This window comes from Columba livia, chromosome 4 (genome assembly GCF_036013475.1).
Source record: "Columba livia isolate bColLiv1 breed racing homer chromosome 4, bColLiv1.pat.W.v2, whole genome shotgun sequence".
NCBI classification, from domain to species: Eukaryota; Metazoa; Chordata; class Aves; order Columbiformes; family Columbidae; genus Columba; species Columba livia.
The window spans coordinates 9079223-9098750 of record NC_088605.1 but is presented as its reverse complement, the minus strand read 5'-3'; the positions used below and the strand labels follow the sequence as shown (position 1 = coordinate 9098750).

The 19528-nt window shown below is 38.7% G+C and overlaps 1 protein-coding gene across 8 annotated transcripts in view; it reads right to left on the bottom strand.

Moving 5' to 3' along the window:
* The window catches only part of NSD2 (nuclear receptor binding SET domain protein 2), a 103651-nt gene that overhangs the window by 44695 nt on the left and 39428 nt on the right, over positions 1 to 19528 (bottom strand). For all 8 annotated transcript variants that reach the window (XM_065060365.1, XM_065060368.1, XM_065060364.1 and 5 more), the window contains 2 exons: positions 18576 to 19201; positions 1914 to 2079 (listed from right to left, as the gene is read on the bottom strand). In XM_065060365.1, the coding sequence (XP_064916437.1) occupies positions 1914 to 2079; positions 18576 to 19172 (763 nt within the window). In that variant the 5' untranslated portion in view covers positions 19173 to 19201. The remainder of the gene's footprint in view (positions 1 to 1913; positions 2080 to 18575; positions 19202 to 19528) is intronic.

The window sequence follows — 19528 nt, the reverse complement described above, 5'->3', positions numbered from 1 at the left end:
TATTCTGACTTCCAATCCTACATGTTTACAGTCTCTCCACACTGGGAATTTGTAATACTGGTGCAAATTTTAAATGTATACTCTAGCCTGCCTTCCAAGTTCTCAATGCAACCCCTGAAAACTACATAAAAAACCCCACGAAAGAACTCCCTACATATGGAAATGCATAGTTAAAAGTTACTAAAATCTCAAGTGACAAGTAGATGCCTCACTCTGTTTATAACAATGGAAGTCAACACTTTTCCTTGAACTAATAAAATACATGAACATACTTAGAAGCATAAATATAAAAACAAAGTTATGTGCTGCTTCTTTGGTTTGACATTCCTATTAGCTTCTTGTTTTTCTCCTTAATCGGTAAGTTTCCTGGATTCCATTTTCAGGTCTTCAAACTTTCAGCACAGTTTGGCAGAAACATAGTAAAAAAGGAGTTTACAGTGCTCAGCTGGAGTTAAAAGTAGTGAGGGATGCAATCTGCAGCAACAAGAGTTTCTGTAAATACAACAGGAGCAAAGGGAAGGCTAAGAAATGCTCACTGAGTCAGGGGACTTGAGTGACAAAGGACACAGAAGAGGTTGGGGTACTCAATGCCTTCTCTGTCCCGGAGTTTTGTTTGTCTGGTTTTTAAACATGTAACATCTGCCCCCAAGCCTCCAGGTCTGTCTCTCTAGTGATAAAGGCTGCAAGACTGAGGCACAACCCACAGCATATTAAGAATCAGGGAACACCTAATCAAACTGGACACCTATGAGATGATGGGATGCTTCACAAGGAGCTAAAGGTGTTGGCCAATGTGATTGCAAGGGTGATCTGTGTAATTTTTGAAAGGTCAGAACCAGCAGGGGAGATACCCAAAGACTGGAAAAAGGCAGACATTGCAAACATCAGACCTATCTTCAAGAAAAACAAGAACAATCTGGGGAACTACAACCTAGGCTGACTAGCTTACACTCAATGACTACAAGATTATGTGGCAAATTCTCCTAAGAGACACATCCAAGCGCATGAAAGACAAGAAGGTGCCCAGGAATGGCCAGCACAGCCTCACCAAAGGCAAACTGTGCCTTATCAGTCTGATTCACACAGTGCTAATACAAAAAGCAATGGACACAGGTTGAAAGAAAGGAAATTTCAACTAGATAAAAGTCTTCGTGCCACAACATCTGCCAGTCCGTGGAACAAATTGCCCAGAGAGGCTGTGAAGTCTCCAGCCTTGAAACATGAACTATTAGACTCAACAAGGTCCCGAGCAACCTGCTCCAACTTGGAGACCATATGACTTGTAGAGGACCCTTCCAAAGTATCTTACTTTATCATTCTACAACCAGAGCAGATAAGCCTCCAAAGTTTCAGGTATCAGAACAGAGAACAAAGCTGCAGATGAGATTAAGAAATAGTACAGATACCTAAAAATTTCATTAACCCTCTGCAGTCCCTGCATTCAGAATCAACTAATGTTGTCTATAGATACCAGTGTTGATTCCATGAATCACAGAAAATTCAGCTGCCTGAATTATGGATTGATTTTAGTAAAGCACAATCACCAGGACTATTTAATTCCCATTAGCTTTCAATATAATTTTTAGTCCATATCACTTCTCCAAGCATCTCCATAAAAAACAATCAAAAGTACCATCATATAATTCTTAATAAGAGTTTCCACACAGTTTCATAGATAACAATTTTGATTTCTTTTGGAGATTTTTCCAAGTTAAAAAGACGCAGTGGAAAAAAGTTCTGTCTGCTATGTGCTTAAGAACAGTGTCCACACGATTCTGACATTTATCTTGACAGTAAGGAGTTGATTCAGTTGCAAATATAACTGAAGAGTTAACATGAAAAACAGAACTTTCCTAAAATAATGGTTATGTATACCTGAAGAAATCTGGATGTTTGTAGCATCACTGACATACCTTTTAGTTTAGTGTAGGAATGGAGAACAGGATCAGCAGAAACCATACATGGCCACCATGGAAAACCAGACACTTTTGACCACACTAGATCTCCTATATTATACTTCAACAGATGAACTTTGTCTTCTTTGATGGTACTTTGAGTTGAATCTCTCTTAGCAGGACCCTTAAAAGATAAATAAAAAGCAAATAACCTGTCATTATGTTTCTTCAGATATGCATTAGGATTACTAAACAGCACACAAATATAAACAACAAACTACAGATCATATTCTGTTTGAACATTCTTATTATATATAATAACACAGAGTGGTAATGGAAGGAGGGAAATAAGAAATAGTTCACCAGAATAAAGAGCTCCAATGTTTGTTAAACAATAACTATATTTCACGTGTAATAAAAACCTCACATCTTAATCTCTGTTCTCTCAGAGAAAAAAAAATATCCAAGTTCCATTTATGTTTTTGTTTTTAGTTAGAAATACTGGCAAGTAGGCTGTGGTTTGCCTTTAACTTTTCAAATAACTGCTGACAGACCATCAGGAAAGCTTGCTTTGGTTTCAAACACGTTAACTGAGCACTGGATGTAGATGTGGAAAAGCCAACCCTCCTCTGTATTGCGTATTAATAATCAAGTTGAGCGCTACATTCACAAAAGTGTTTTTAGGTTAAAACAAAACAACCAAACCCAAACTAGAATAAACTGAAATACTTCCTTTATATCTGAATATAAACTAGATAAATAACCAGTTAAAAAAACCCAAACTCTACATCTTTCAGCTGTCTTTTCACATACTGGGAATTTGTGACCTGGAACCTTCCCCACATCCTTTTACAAGTTGTTTTTTTTCTGTTCCAGTTCTAGCAGTAAAAGTTTGAGTGCTCAACCAGAGCTATAAAACTCTTCTGGCTATGGGGAAACAATTACAGAACCCTTTCCATTTCAAGGGATGCATTTAACTACGCCAAGGGAGTTTTGCGTTCCCCTATGATAGACATTTATTCACCAACTAAAACCATTTCACAGAGTTAATTAAATTTTGGGTTTTTTGGCTTCATCTGTTCTATTTGATATAAATAATGAACACCTTTATTTAGTTAAACACTAACTCTGCATATAAGAAAGCACTGAATGCATCTCATTACAGATATCTGTAAAAAAAATCACATATTTTTTATTTCCTTATGCATTTTTCTAGTACTAAATTTATGTGCAACATGTTACATCGTTAATTGTGTGGAGAACCAGCTCACACATGTGCAAGGCTGAATGAAGCATCTGGCTTTCAGTGGATTTAATGCCAGAGCTGGAGCAAAACTCTGTTTTAATTAATAAAAGAAGCAAGAGGAAAGAAAGAACAATGTTAAGTAACTGGAGATCTAGAACTCAGAAACAAGTATTTGGAGCATTAGGTTGGTTCAGATCAGGTTACCTTGTAGAAATTTTAAACTCAGAGAACACTACCATGACTAATCACACGCTATTTTCCAAACACAAACAACAAAAATCTTTGATGTGCTGCAAGAGCAGAGATTTTTTCGCTATTCAAACACAGAGGCACATCCAGTCCAAAAACCTAAATATTAATGCACTCAGAAACTCTTTTCCTCAAGGCTTTTAAAGCTATTCCTGCTAAACACAGATGATTGTTGGGGATAGTTACTCATGCAGCAATTCGGCTTTTCTGATGGATTCGGGGCTGGTTCATGTGCCTCCAGCCAGAGCCGTGTTCCCATCCCTCAAGGCTTTCGGCTCCCTAAGGATTCTGTAAGACTCTCAGAACCCCCCCGCTGAGCTTCCCCTGACTCCAGCACTCTCAATACACCTAAAACATTCCAAGCAGATGTGAAAAATCAAATGCTCCTTCCAGCAGTTAAACACGATGTGAAAAGTTACACAGCAAAGCGAAAAATTAATACGTCCGTACGTAAACCAAGAACAGATCCGGAAAAACATCAATCTCAACACACCCAAACTGACTTCAGCATTTAAACTAAATAGGTGGGATGAAAATATTTTTCAGTGAGTTAACTTTGCAGAAATGCAAAAGCTACTCGGGATTCTGAAATTTCTTTTTCATTTACGAGTCCTTATATTTTTCAGAAAGTGCAACTAAGCTGCGAAGATTTATGACTACGCTCTGAGCGGAATAAGGAAAAGGGTCAGGCAGCGCTTTGTATTGCAGCATCGTCTAAAAGGGCTGGCAGTACAGCGGTGAATATTGCATTTCAATATATCTACAAGCACTTAAGATTTTAAAAATGTCCAGAATTCTTTTACTATACTGGATCACAACAAAATCCTGAAAATGGCAGGCTCTGATAAAACCTGCAAGGTTTATCTACACAACATTTGCTGTATTTATGTTTTCTTTTATTGATAAAATGCACACATTTTAAAAGAATGGCAAAACACACCAAAGAATTGTCCTGGTTTTGTTAAAAAACAAGTTTATCTTTTAGTGAATTTGCCTGTCAGCTAAAGCTTCATATGAGCTGCCTTTTCCTGGAGAACTAGATACGTGTTTTGATAAACATAGCAATGGAATGAGAAGTTACTGATAAGCATGGATGGACATCTCACAAGAGAGGCAACAAGAAACAGGTGACCAAGAAACTGACCAACTGTTTACAAATCCCATTCATGTGAATACTTCATATAAAAGTGGGAGATCACGAGGATCTCGTCCCCCTTTCCTCTTTCTCCCTTCTGCTTATGGCCGACATTAGGAGAGGACCTTGCTAGTCGTCCCTGCGAACTGAGGCCTAGTGACAGACTGAATCCAGCTCCGGTTGGCTGCAGAGTCCAGTCCAGGACTTCGGGTTCCAGCTCCGCAGTTGCTGACACTTTCAAGATTGGTTTTGTACATTTTGTATTATTTTCTCTGTTCTTATTAGTAGCATTAGTAAAACATTTTTAATTTTTCCAACTCTTCTCTCTGTCCTTCTTTCCCTCCCGATCGCCTGTCTGCAGTGGGAAGGGGGGAGGGAGGGGCAAAAGGGAGAAGAGGGGGGAGGAGAGGAGGTTAACAATACATCTGCCAGGGTTTGATTGTCACCCTGCAATCTAAACCCTCAACAAGAATCTATATACCTATTTTTTAAAAGCTCTCATATAAGATCATTTAAAAACCTATAGAAAATATCACCACGAACTCACTCGCTTCCATCTTACTTTCCCACATCATTCTGGTTTAGCTTGATTTTCTCATTCTAGAACTTACTCTGATCTATTCAACAGCTACCTCAGTAGTAACAGTGAGGTGAAATTCCTGGCTTACACTTTTGAGATAAGCAGCTGTATGACATCAACAGGCTCTTCAACATTTTCTCTCAAAAATATTCTTGCAAACTCCTAGAATAGCATTAAATGCTCGTGTATTTAAATTGTTTAAAACCACTAGAAAATGGTAGACACTAGAACGCAGTCATGTGTATAGATTTTTACTTCAGTACCCAGTTTGTTTGGGTTTTTTTTTTAAATTATTGATGGGATGGAAGGAAAAGCGTATTTCTGAACAATTTTACCACCCAGTCCCCTGAGGGCATCTATGTTCTCATACAACAAGAGCTGGAGCTTCTTCATGACGCACTTGTTCTCTCTGCAGTTTTTAAGAATAGGAAATCACCATTCAAGTTACAAAGTAGTAGAGAAAAAAAGTACTTTGGCTTGCACATTGTGGTGGTTTTGTTTTGTTTTTTTTTTTTCTTCTTTTATTCTTTCTCCTCCAGAAGAAAAGAGGAATTGTTGTTTGGGCAAATTTTGATTCCTACAATATGTAGTCAGAGAGAATAGAGTATCTGACCATGCATCCACAGAAGATGAAGAGCCAGGACTGGAAGCCACTCTTGGTGTCTGTGTGAATGCACAAGAGGACAGGGAATATCTCCTGCAATTGCTGATCAGTTCTTTCTGTTATGATACTTAAACAAGCAAATTAAGGCGGGAGATTCCCAGTTTACAGCATAACTATAAAGCAAGGGAACGTCCCACAATAAACTATGTTAAAATAATTTCCCCTCAATTTTTGGCTCATTCTGTCTTTTTGATGATTTTTTTTTATTTCTAATTAGAAACAAGAAAAATTTCGAGATCTTCTACCCATAAACATCAACAACGTAAAGCTTGTCTTTGCCGTCATTGCTAAATAAATCTGGACTGCTCCACGTATGACCCATCCCATTAGCTTTTACTGCAGTTTTGACAGAAGTAAACATAAACTCATTTAATCGCAGAATATCCCCTCCCTCTCCTTCCTTAATTATAGGCAAGCTCTGCAGGATAAGGACCAAATCAATCACCTTAGCCCCGAACTTTAAACTAGTTGTGCTAAACCAGGGGTGTCAGACTCCTTTTCACCGGGGGCCCCATCAGCCTCACAGCTGCCTTCAAAGGGCCGAATGTAATTTTAGGACTGTATAAATGTAGAAGTAATTATGTTTATACAGTCTGAAAATTGCATTTGGCCCTTTGAAGGCAACTGTGAGGCTGATAGGGCCCCCGGTGAAAAGGAGTCTGACACCCCTGTGTTAAACAGAAGGAAACAGCTTGTGATCATATTTCTTTTCTACTTTGGGAAGGAATTCCAGGGTTTTTTTTTTCTTCTCCCCTTTCAAACACCAGATTGCAGAGAAATTACATAAATGGGCAATCAAAGCCTGGGAGAGCAGGTGACGACTCCCAAACAGACCAGTCCTAACACTGGTACACACACCATTCAACAGGCTCTGTGCTACTGAGTACGGCAGACATTGAAATTCCTGACTTTCTGGATTAATATCCTCATGAAAGACTTGCTCTGAAAGGCAGCTAGACGGATTTTAAGTTTCTTTTGTCTGGGGGGGAGTGGAGTGTGGAACAAAGTAATTCCCTTATCGCTACTGGATTTTTCTGCGAGAAATCACACCTAGAAGGGCACCAGCACCCTGAACAACTCAGCTGGGCCAGCAGCTGCAATACACTGAGAAGAACCCTTAACATTTCACAGATTTGTTTGTTATTTCTCTCAGCATCCTCATAAGCATTTTCACAAGTGACAGGCAGATCGACAAGAATTTTTGACGAGGCTGTCAGCATTAATGTTTATAAATATATAAAGGGTGAGTGCCATGAGGATGGAGCCAGGCTCTTCTCGGTGGCAAACAATGATAGGACAAGGGGTAATGGGATCAAGCTGGAACACAAGAGGTTCTGCTTAAATTTGAGAAGAAACTTCTTCACTGTGAGGGTGACAGACACTGGAACAGGCTGCCCAGGGAGGTTGTGGAGTCTCCTTCTCTGGAGACATTCAAACCTGCCTGGACACCTTCCTGTGTAACCTCATCTGGGTGTTCCTGCTCCGGCAGGGGGATTGGACTGGATGAGCTTTTGAGGTCCCTTCTAATCCCAAACATACTGTGATACTGTGAAGTGGCAGCTTGGCCATAGAAAACATTGGTATTTAATTAACTTTGCCTAGATTTCATGAACATAATCTAGTCAGTATCCATTTAGTTTTGGTCTGATTAATGAATATGATCAGAACATACCATGAGTGTAAACCAAAGTTTAAAACTATCTTAAAATGACTAAAGAAAAACGCATTTAAGTGCAGCATCTTTACTGTACTGAGAGCTTTACCTTTGTAGACTCTCATAAAAACACCATGCTGAGTGTTCTGTAAACAAGGGAAAAAGGTGATTTTTTAAAAAAACACCTAGAAGGCTTACTAGGTGCTGCCAGACTGAGGTAACTTTATTCCTTTTAAAATGATCAGTGGTAGAGACATTAATATTATCATTTATTTTGTGTACATGTGCACGTATGTGCAAGGAATTATAACCCCTCAAAATTATTGCAAATTACTTGAAGCATCAAAAAGCTAGTATTTCACTATGAAAACCTGGAAAGCATAGAACTCATTTTTAAAACTTCATCTAACTATAAATTGGGATTAGACAAAGAACAATGTTGAGAACTGGTGAAGAATACACACCAGAATTTAATATCGGACAAGAAAAAAAGAGAACAATTAAGACAAGTGAAGACAGTAAATGCTCTCCTCTGTGTAACACAACATGCTGAACAACTTGCAGATATCTGATATCTCCCTTTCTGTTTTCATTTTCAATTCAGTTCTACCCTAGACCAAAGAATTTCCACCGGACTGCACTGTAATAGAATGTCATACTCTAAATGCAAACTGCTGGAATTCCAGAATAAAACCAATATACTAGCATTACAAAAAAATTAAAACAATATCATCAAGGTCCCTAAGCAGAACAAATACAATTAAAATGTACTTTGAATCAAAGTTAGAACACAAAAACTTAGTTAAATGTGATTTTTTTTTTTAACTGTGGAAAAGATAACATTGCTTGTTGACCAAGTTCACATATTTTTCTGGTCCTGTTAGCTATTTGTGCTGTGTTTCATCCACTGATACTTCTATTCTCTATCATGGACTTGTGTAATAAAAATACAAGTAAAAATGTTTTGTCTTCTCTTGCCTCTCTATCAGGAAAGACCGTGAACTCAGGAAAGAGTTGGAGGACAAACTCCAGTCCTTTCAGAGGTTCAGGTGGTGAAAAAAGGAGCAGCATAACAGAAAATATTACTTTTGTAACATGGTTCCATCACTTGAATGCACCAATGATGAGGGAACTATAAATAAGCAAACAAACTAAGTAACAGGACAATGATTCCAAATGTCTTCCTTGATAAACCACCGTCACAGTTATGTTCTCAGCACCTGAAAAATTTAGGATTTAATTTGACAGAAGACAAATCCCTGCTCAGCCTTCAGGCAGAGGGATGGATGGATGCATGGATGGACAGATGGATGGAGCTACTCCCCCAGTGAGCAATGTCCTGTCACTTGGGACACAGAAGTGGCTTCTTCTCACTCTGTGACTGGGGACAAAAACCTCATGAAGGCAAATCACTTTAAAACAAAAAAATCTATGCAAAACCCTCAATATACAATAAAAGGGTGGCAACTGAAGTCTGTTAAGAAATGGTAAGTTCTCAGTCTAAAAGATTCTGTCTATATAAAAACACAGCATCCTCACAAACATAACTGCTTCAGTGTTTTTTATTATTTTTTTTCATTTCTTTTTTAAGATTAGAATTCACACATTGCAGTAAATGTTTACCCCAGAAGGACAAGTCCTTGGAGGCCCTATGTTTATCCAAACAGCTCCCACCTTCTGGGATGTGGGGGAGTATATTTAGATACTAAACCACAAGTAACTGAATGTATTAAGAATAAAAATAAGTTTTTCCACTTCGTTATATTCTCTTTATTATTTAATGGAAAAACACCATGTAATTACATATTCAGCAAACCACTGTCTACAGAGAGAATGTTTCAGGCAAAAGACTAAAGAGTAAACCAGACTCTCGCAAGAAGATGCAGAGAAAACACTGAATTATTACTACAAAACGGAGAAGGATGAGGAAATATGAAGAAAGAAGCAGTGAGCTGGCAAAGCTCTGTGTTGAAAAGGACACTTCAGTAGAGCATCCAAAGGCTGTAGACCTCAAAAGGCCACTGCAGCAACCTCTGGACAATTAAATCCCCAACGCCCTCGTAAAACGTGCATTATATGGTACAGCGAGGTAAAGACTGAAGGGGAAGAGGACATGAGAAGTCAAGATCAAAGCAAAACATGAACAATATATGCTGGGGGTTAGTTTGTTAGTTTTTCAGATTTCTAATAGTTTTATATCAAACCAAAGATTTAACTAAAATTTTCCGAATTTCAAGAGCAATTACATTAAATGTATATCTTCAAGTTATCTTTTATTTTATTCTGTTATTACTAACGACTTGCTTCTTTTCTGCTGTTACTAAAAGGGGGTCAAATCTGTCAGTGTGAAGAATTACATTTGCAGAAGACACTAAGTTTGAATCTTCTTGCCACAAACAGGATTTATTTCATTTTCTTCCATGTGCTTAGATGGTAAAGCTACAAAACCAAGAGGACAAAAAAAGGCTGAAGAAAATCACTGCTTTACTTGTAGATCCCCTGAAAACATTTCTATGCTGGTTGAAGCTCTTTGAAACCAAATATAAGTTCCGTGACAATACGTTTGTTTCCTCCATTTCTTTCCACAAACTCATCTAAGCAGTTAGTGGACAGCACAATGAATATCACCACAGAGGACGCTCCTTTTCAAGAAGGAAAACAAGCAGAAGAAAATAAAAATCCACTTATATTTACAGGGATTCATAATGTGGATTATAGATTTCAAAACAAGATAAAAGTTCAAATTGGTATTTCAAATCAACAACTAAACTCCTGAGTGCATTTCAATCCTTTTTCTGGCTTTGGTTCCCTCATTAGCAAGTCTCCAGCAGATGATATTTTTTTTTAAGATGCTTTTACATTAAAAACAAATGTCTATCCAAATCAGCAACCTTCTTTTACATAAACACTGTATGAGCAAGTATTTTAGAAATTAACATGGTATTTTAGTAACTAGGACACAATCCTTTTTTCAGAATAAAGAGTTGAAGAGAAACAGATTCAACCATTCACAGATAGATCCAATACCATGCAAGTTCTGGAACACTTCCCAACACTCAATCTTTCTTAAAAATGTAGAGAGCAGTTCCTTTTAGCTGCTTTACTGAGTTTCTGCATTTACATTTAGATGACCTCTTAAATTGTAAATAACTGGCTTATTATTGAAAGGTTCCATGTTTTGGAAATGGGTATTTGAATTAGATAAGGCCTGACCAGATGAATGAAACCTTTTCTTCTGAGTATTAGAAAAATATTGCTGCCTGTGTTCAACTTCTCTAACCTTCATCCACCCTCAAAAGCTTAAACTTGTGATGTGCTATCTGGGTATGTATTTGATAGCGTGGATATGAGATGCTCCAGAAGTCTGGAAAAGCAGCACTGTGGAACCGTGAGGAAGTTTGGCATGGGAAACAGTTATTCCTGAGTCATTTCCATATGAGTTCCACACAGGATAACAAAATGAAAACTCAATCATCTCAGTGCACCTACAGATTTTCAGACTGCCATATCCCCATGCATTTTGTTATCTGTCTCTACAATGGTGTCAAATACTTTCAAGACTAGAATCTATACCTTACCCTTAGCACTCCCCTATGCCCTTACAGAACTCAGAAGGGAAGAGTTTTCCCAAAATGCTCACAAACATCCAAGGTAGCATGGGTAGATGCTCTGAATCCAAATATTCTTGGTAGAAAAACAGAGGAACCCAAGCCTAGATTAATACCGCCAATGGGCAACTAGATTCACAGAACATTGTTTTCTGGTTAAGGCAGATACTTACATCTACACTTTTTTGCAACAAGAACACTTCTGAAAGAATCTGTCTAGGCTGAAATAGAATAAATACTGATTTGGCATAAAGGGGCTCTGTTACTTAACTAATAATTGGAGATAGTCCCGGTACTACTTTGCCTTTGAGATTAGACCTTTAGAATGAAGCCCCATAGGGAAAGGGAGGCACAAGTGCTTTCCATCCAGATTGTGTTGTTACATGTAACTAGTGGGTCCTCAGCTTCCAGAGATGAAACGCAAGGAACAGTGTCAGTGATTAATCAGCCTGGGGCAAGTGGGGTGAAAAAAAAACGCCAAAACCTAAGCAGACAGACATTACCTTGATTTGGCAATGCTGAAGCATACTCCTCAAACATTATCATTTTCACCAATATAAATACACAGAAACCCTGGGAAACCCCAACCAGAAATGCCCCAAGCCCATATGAATATTAAAATAGAGCAGTTGTTGCATTAAAATGTCATGAAGTGCACCATCAAAGTGCTGTCAATTGCAGAAGAACTAAGATCTCTAATTATTTTACTTCATAGAGGCATCCTCAATATACATTTGAGTTGACATCTATTTACCAAAACAAACAAAACAATAAAGAAACAAAAGAAAGCTCTTCTAGTGTTAAGTGCTGCTGTGAGGCCACAGATTGAGTTCCCTTCTTCATACAAGAGCAGCAGGGCTTGTTTAACAACAGCCTATGCAAGATCTTGCTTTCTCTCCTGCTTCCAAAGTAAAGCATGTTTATGAACCGTATTCTGAGAAGATGATTCATTCTTTATTATTGACAACTTACACTTCAAGCTACTGCCCATTTTATGATGCACAAGAGAAAAACTCCCGTAGGTAGTTCAGGTATTTGTAAAAAGCAGAAATACAAATGTTAGCCCGGTTGGATCAATTTATTTATAATAGGAAGATAATAAAACACAATAATAGACAAAGACAAAATTAGTGTATGTGAACAAAGACCTCTTTTGGAGGTTCTAAAGTTCACATACCATACATGAAATCCACTCCAGAACAAGGAAAGTCGTCAAGGAGGCTGATATCACTGTTCCAAGATAGATCAAAATATTTTGGTTTTGCTACTTTGCCTAAGGGTTACTACAAAGCAACTTCTTTCTTGACAAAAGGTTGCTCTAAGGGCCAGAAATGACATCTGGTACAGATCACTGAAGTTTCCCAAAAATCTGCCTGTAAATCCATCCAAGTAACATAACCATGAACTGTAGATCTAACTCTCAGCTAAATACGAAAGTCAGACATGCATTATATTGGTTAACATTTGAGCAGATCAAAACAAACGTTTCACCGTATCTCGGATAGAAAAGCAGTGAAAATAAGTAAATTCCTTGCCACACCAACCAGTAATGGCCAATACAATCTGAAGAGATGCTGAGATGACAGTATTCATTTCAATCATGACACTACCAGTGCAATGAGTCTGGTCAACGTAAAAAACAACAACTACCCCCCAAAAAGTATCATTAACCTCAAAACTGTTACAGCACGCAATGTGCTGTTGAGATGTAAAGAGAAATTAGTTCTTCTGGAAGATGGGCTGCTCACCACTTTATTTGATCTGTCATTTCTACCACAGCGCCCCAAAGACCAAAATAAAATGTTAAAAGTCCTGGAACGCACAAATCAAAGATGAGTAAGAAACAACGCAATAGTCACTGACATTCTTTGCATTTGAGTTACATTACATTTGGTCAGTTCTTTTTTTCCACAGAAAACTCTCAGTGTTCAGAAGCCGCCAAGAAACTATCAAATGCCAAGTATTATTTATAATGAAAAACAATGAAATTTAAAAAGTAATTAACATGTCACTGTATGTACCCACAAGACACCTGTATCTTGAACGTTCTCTACTATTCTGGTCCTTCTTTCTCAAAAAAGAAAAGAGACAGCAACAAGTAACATTCTGGAACGGCTCCTACGTGTGCAACAACACACTAGGGCTGCTGCAGCTGAGATTTGAAATTTGAGGAGATTTGTCAGAAATCTGTAAAACCCACCAGCAATAGAGAAGTTTGTCCATGATCCCTACTTCTAGTATTATGAGAGCATCAAGCAAAACAAGTAGGTGGCAAACTGAAAAGGAAGAAGAGCTGTTTTATTGCTTTATTACTTAATGTCATGGATGCAAAAGGTTCACACTGGCTAAAAAAGAACCTGAGGTCTTCTTCCATGAATGTAGCCGTCTACAGCTATTAAATACAAAGTCACCAGCTCTAGAAACCTCTGAGTCACCAACTGCTGGAGGCTGAACATATACAAAATGAGCATCACTCCATTATTTGCCACATTCATACTCTGCATTATGAATCCTCTGCTGCACCTCAACCCCCAGCTGAGGTGCTGAATTAAATGGCTCCTTGATCCAACATGGTAGAGCTATTCATATATAGCATTTCTGCCATCACTTCAAGATATTATTCCATATTTCATTTGGATTCTTCCACCAATATGTTTATGAAGAGATAGAAAAAAAAAAGGTATTTAGATATTACATACTGAGATGACAGTTTTATGCAGAAAGTGTACTTAATTCAGCCACTTTTACATGCAAGAAGTCTGGTATAGAGAGCCTTGAACAAATACTTATGCTTTCTGTAATTAATTTTGTAGCCACTCTGAGAATAATCATAGCTTCTAATGTCCCCTCCCAAACCAGAACACTCTTGACGCTCTATGCTTTTTGGTGCTTCTTAACTCATGAGTAGTTCTTTAAGATACTTTTCCAATGAGGCATTAAGAACAAACAATTTTAAGTTCCAAAGTAACAATTACTGCTGCACATTGTGAACTGCTTAGCACAAACAAGTTTTCAAGGCGTAGCTGAACATAATCCTTCACAACAGCTAACGCAAAACAGTAGCTCAGGAACCCTTCCAAAAAGGCTGAGAAGTTATTTCTCTTGTTCCTGAGGGGATCACCCAGAAGATATTTTTAGGGTTGCTCCTACTCCTTCGGGATTCTGATGACATCAGCCAGCCTGAGTTATCACTTGCCTGAAGCCAGGACCTGATTCCTCAAGAATGGGCTATTAAAAAGGTAATTGAGTTCATTTTACCCTACAGCTCCAGATCCTGACTCCCATGCTAGTTTAGCTGCGCATTTTACGACAAGTTCAGTAATTGCACTTGACCAGGAATTCAAAAAATCAAGCACGTTCTCTTTCTGAAAAAGACGCTTGTATTTGACTTTATTTTTTCTTTTCAGTTTTTTTTTGAAGTGACAACGCAACAAGTCACCTCAGGATCTGCCTGTAACAGCTATAACAGGGTAATGAAATATTTGATGAGCACACACCTCCCAAGTCTTACAGGGGAAACTTGCTGGTTTCTGCTTATTAGATGCAAGCAGCAGAGCAACGTCACCTCCTTCAGTGGTCTCCATTTTCCTGTATTTAGCACAAAAGCATAAAAAGCAGCAGATAATCCTCAGACTGCTTTTGTTCTACCCTTACTGGGTGTCTAAATCTCTGCCATTCCCTGGAAAAGGCACTAAAATATTACCTAGATATCAGATATAATGGAGTTGGCCAGAACAGTTTTGCTCTGGGAAGATGAAATAGCAACAGAAACACATGACAAGGACTAGTGGAATTTCTCCAGCAACTTGCAATTGCCCCCCGCATAGCTGCTGCAAATTCATTATAGGCTGTACCAAGCAAAGAGTACCAAACTGCCAAGTTTCTGGTATAATACTACAATAAAAGACAGCTACAAGAAAACTGGCTAAGAAGCTATGTAGAAGGTACAGCTTTTGGATCACGTACATCTTACACAGCTGGAAACTCCTAAATAGCAATTGTAGCAGTGTGTGGACTTCTAGGTTTGTTCTGGACGCGGCGTTGCTGCTTTTCCGAGCTCCTGCACCCGTGCTCGGAAGCCACGCCAGGAACCAGTGCCAAAAGGGCAAACTGCCATCAGTAGACCCGAAGTGGCTTCTGCAGAACAAGCTCAAGTGCGGCAGTATCACATCCTGAGCTGCTCTCAGGGTTAGAGAGCACAGCCCTACTTTGGGACCACCAGCGTGAGAGCTGCAGATACATGTCTTCTCATTTCCCGTACAGAAGCTCTGGATTGCTCCAGGGATCAGACTTGGATTACTTCATATTAGTATATGAAGTAAACCTCTGCCATTCTCCTCCAAATAGGATTGTCTCACTTCTAACAGAAGTATCAAATGAGGAAAAAATGTAGGGAAGTCCTCATTCCTAACTGGTGGCGTTGTGAGAACTGACAAAAACAATGACTCAAAAAAGCAGCCGCCACAAAAATCTCGTCCTGAGACAGACGGCGACGCTCACAGGCAGCACCATCGAGTGGGCAGCAATCGGAGTCTACGGGTTTGGCGTTGATTCAAACATCTCCCATGCGATACCCACCACCACCACCACCACCGAACATTTGGGGGTGGTGTCAGACCACTGTCAGTGGTCTTGGCATAGAAGTTGTTAAACCAGGTCTTATTAGAAGAGACCTAGATTTTAAAGTAAATGCAGATGGAGAGATACTGGGGCGGAGGGAAGAAGGGTGAAAAGCAGGATGGGAGGGAGGAAATCGCCACGGCTTGTCCTCCTTCCCCTCCTTTACCTGGCAAAGGTGAAAGCAGCACAGCTGTTTCTTGGAGACCTGAAAAATGTGGTGGTTATCAACAGAAACCTAATTCATGTCAGAGCCAAGCAGATCGTGTTTAATCCCAATTGAAAACTGACTTGCAGATAAAAGTTTTAAACAGCCTTCCTTTGTGTTAACAAAAAATGGCCAAACAACAAGAAAACCCAACAACAGAGCACTGGAACATTTGCTAAATGATATGCCTCTCAACTCAGCAAGACAGTAATCTGCTGTGTCCATCAAACAGAGATAGAATTACCTTACACAAAAGGCAGTATTTGAACCATGGTGATTTTTGCTAAATCAAAAGAGTCAGAGCTTGGACAACGAGAAATTGAGAGAGAAACCAGCCCAGAAATGAAAGCAAACAGGTTCTACGTTAACTTGTAACCTGCAATAAACAGGTATCTAAGTGCAAAATTAATCAGCTTTTACTCCATGGATATTTCTCTAACTTCCACTTTGCAGCCACAAAAAACCACAGTACAATGCACCAACATTAAGTCTTTGGATGCTGGTGATGAAATAACAGCTAGGGCAGGGGCCTAAAACCAAAGAACACTGATATTAAAATATTACGGTTATAATCACAGCTAACACATGTATATCACTAGTCTACATGCAGCCAAACATTTGAAAAATCTCTTTCAGCATGTTCCCTAGTGTTGTGTTTTTCTTCCTTTATTTTAAACCTTCACAGTTGCAAACCCCCTCTGTGAAATAAAGCCCCAGACTTTTTACAACAAAGGAGTTAAATCATAAGTCAACATCCTGTGCCCTTCAAATGCTTTTGCTTTTGTCCTTTGTGCTCCAAAGTGAACTATGCAAGGAAAAAAAGGCAGAACGTGAGCCTCTGTTTCAAGTGCTCTGAAAAGAACAGGGTTATGGTATTGCACAGTTTGAGATCAAGCAGGTGGGTGCCCTGATTTGGTAGGCTGGCAGCTCACTGGTTCAGCACAGGAGCCAATAACCCCATTGCTCCCATCCACCAAGTCTCAAGTACTCTAAACAGGGTTGACATGGTTTTCTCCTGACCATTTCTGGCCAAACGACAACTCAGAAGCCAGACCAACCTTTCTTTTAGTCTTAAATGAACCATGCATCAAGAAAAATTAAAGGCCACTCTTAATTGACAATCTACGCGAAAGGCCTCAGAATAAACTGTATAGACAGGTGTATTAAATATTGTATCTCTTTCTTTAAAAACAAAGAAAACAAACAACAAAACCAAACGCAAACAAACAAAACCCCAAAACAAACAGCAACCAAACCCCAACAAAGACTCCACATAAATATGTTACAGTTCTTGATGCTAATAAATATACCACCTTTTATTCCAATTTATCCTCATTAGCAACTAACAGGACAAATAATTACTCCAGCTATTGACTATGCCCATATTTTTTACCTCCGAGTAGTGATCTGGAAAAGTCTGAACCAATTAGTGTTAAAACATTCTCCTTAATAAAATTACAGAAAACAAATTCTTGAATAAAATTCCTGAAAACATCAGTAGTGATCGTTTAGGATGAATAATATATTCAAATCATAAATGATAAATATTTCTGATACTTAGAAGAATGTTTACACAGTTCTGTAAACTCATTCATTAAGTAGTTTTAATGAAAATAAGGCAAATAAAATCAGTAATATGGCAGCAATGTGTGTGGCAGCTCTCTGCACATGTGGATTTGGGAGGAAGTAAGAATCGATATTAACGAGTAAATCTGAAGTTGACAGAACACTATAACATACATTTTGCATTTAAGGTGTATAAAAATAGGACCTGTTCACTAGCCAAAGCATCCATTAGTGTTTAACATTGTTATACAACACTATTCTGAATCACTCATTGAGAAATTTAAAACACACACACACAGAGAAGTATCCCTGCTATCTAGGTTTCTTCCTCCAAGATGAAATGATTGCACATCACATTCCTTTAAATGGAGTCTAGCAACAAAAACTAGAAAAGGTGGGAAAAAGACTCCCAGCAGCACTCTTATTTACAACTTGGTGAAGTAAACTTTTAAAAGTGAAATTTCCATTTCTGCTCATGTTCAAAGGAAGCAAAAAAACCAGATGAGCTTGACCACAAAAGTTAATGACATTTAATACAATTATCTAGACCTTTTCAACGAATACAATTCACTAGGTTACAGCAAGCAAAACCAGCTCTTTTCAGATGACAAGTAAGGGTTGGGATGACATTCCAACTGCCAAAATCTGAAGGTAAAGAGCCCAGCTTATCAGCCACCTGACAGCTGAGCACATTTTTCTTTAATTCAGAACCAGGAATACAGAAATAGCTGTTTTTTCCTGAAACATCTGGTTATTAGGGAGCCAGAACACCTCACGCTCCTACAGTTAAAAGAGCTTTCACCAGGTCCCTTGCCCAGGTGCACATCCTAGCTAGGTCCTGGTTGCATGTCCAGATGAAGCTTCCGTCTCAAACATCCCCTAACACCACATGCCCTGATTTGCTCTAGAGACTTATTTTACTTATATGGAAATAGAATTTATGGGGTACTCCTAGTCCAGGCAAGAAACGTGGACCGGAACCGGACTGCATCTGTACTTAGTTGAGGCTAAGAAAGTACCACAGAAAGTGACCAGTTTGTGGGAAGCGCCTATTGAAAAACCTGAAACGAAGATTAGAATATGAACAAATGAAACCTCAGTATGATTAACAAACCTAACAAAAGAAAGAACGTTAAAAAAAAAAAGGTACTACCTTCTTTTCAGTGGGGCTTGAAGTCTTCGATACTAATGCTGCTTCAACAAGACCCTGCTCAAGTAAGGAGTCATATTTTATGCTTCTTTTTCTGTTTCTCCTCTCCTTGTTTGCTGGCTTTTGTTCATTTTCCTCTGACTGAGACACATCTGCACCATTGTCTCCACAAATGGAAGATTCAAAGAGAGGCTTTCCGTTCATGTAGGTTTTAGTGATTTTCAGCTTAATTTCTGGAGAGCCATTCTTGATAGGAGTTGTGTTGGGTGGTGTTCCAACTCCCTTTATTTCCTGGGGTTCAAAGCGCAGTTTGGCATCTTGGGCGCCAGACTCGCCGTTAAACACACGAGAAGTTAGATCTTTCAATTTATCAGCTGGAATAAATGGAAGAGCATCATGGCCATTATATTTTTGCATGACACCTTCTTGTAGAGTGGCAGACAGTTGTGCTTTGCCCAAGTAGACAGAACACTCACGATTCACTTCACAATTCTGAGTTTTCCCATTGGTATTTCCAAGGATCTCTGGTACCTGCTTCATTTTGATGTAGTTAATTTTTCGAGTTAACAGTTGAGAACTTCTTTTGATGCTAAAGTCCATTCAGCCCAGATGTTTCCAGTCTTACACTGCTATATTGAGACAAAAAGACAGAGAATGTTTTTAATAATACAGAAATGTCAAAAGTTACCAAGTATTCAGATAAATATGTCCCCACTAATATAATACTCGAGGTTTTACTAAAAGAAGTGTTGCCTATAGAATCATAGAATCATTTCAGTTGGAAGAGACCCTCAGGATCATTGAGTCCAACCATAACCCAACTCTAGCACTAAACCATGTCCCTAAGAACCTCGTCTAAATGCCTTTTAAACACCTCCAGGGATGGTGACTCCACCACTGCCCTGGGCAGCCTGTTCCAATGCCTGACAACCTTTTCCATGAGAAATTTTTTCCTA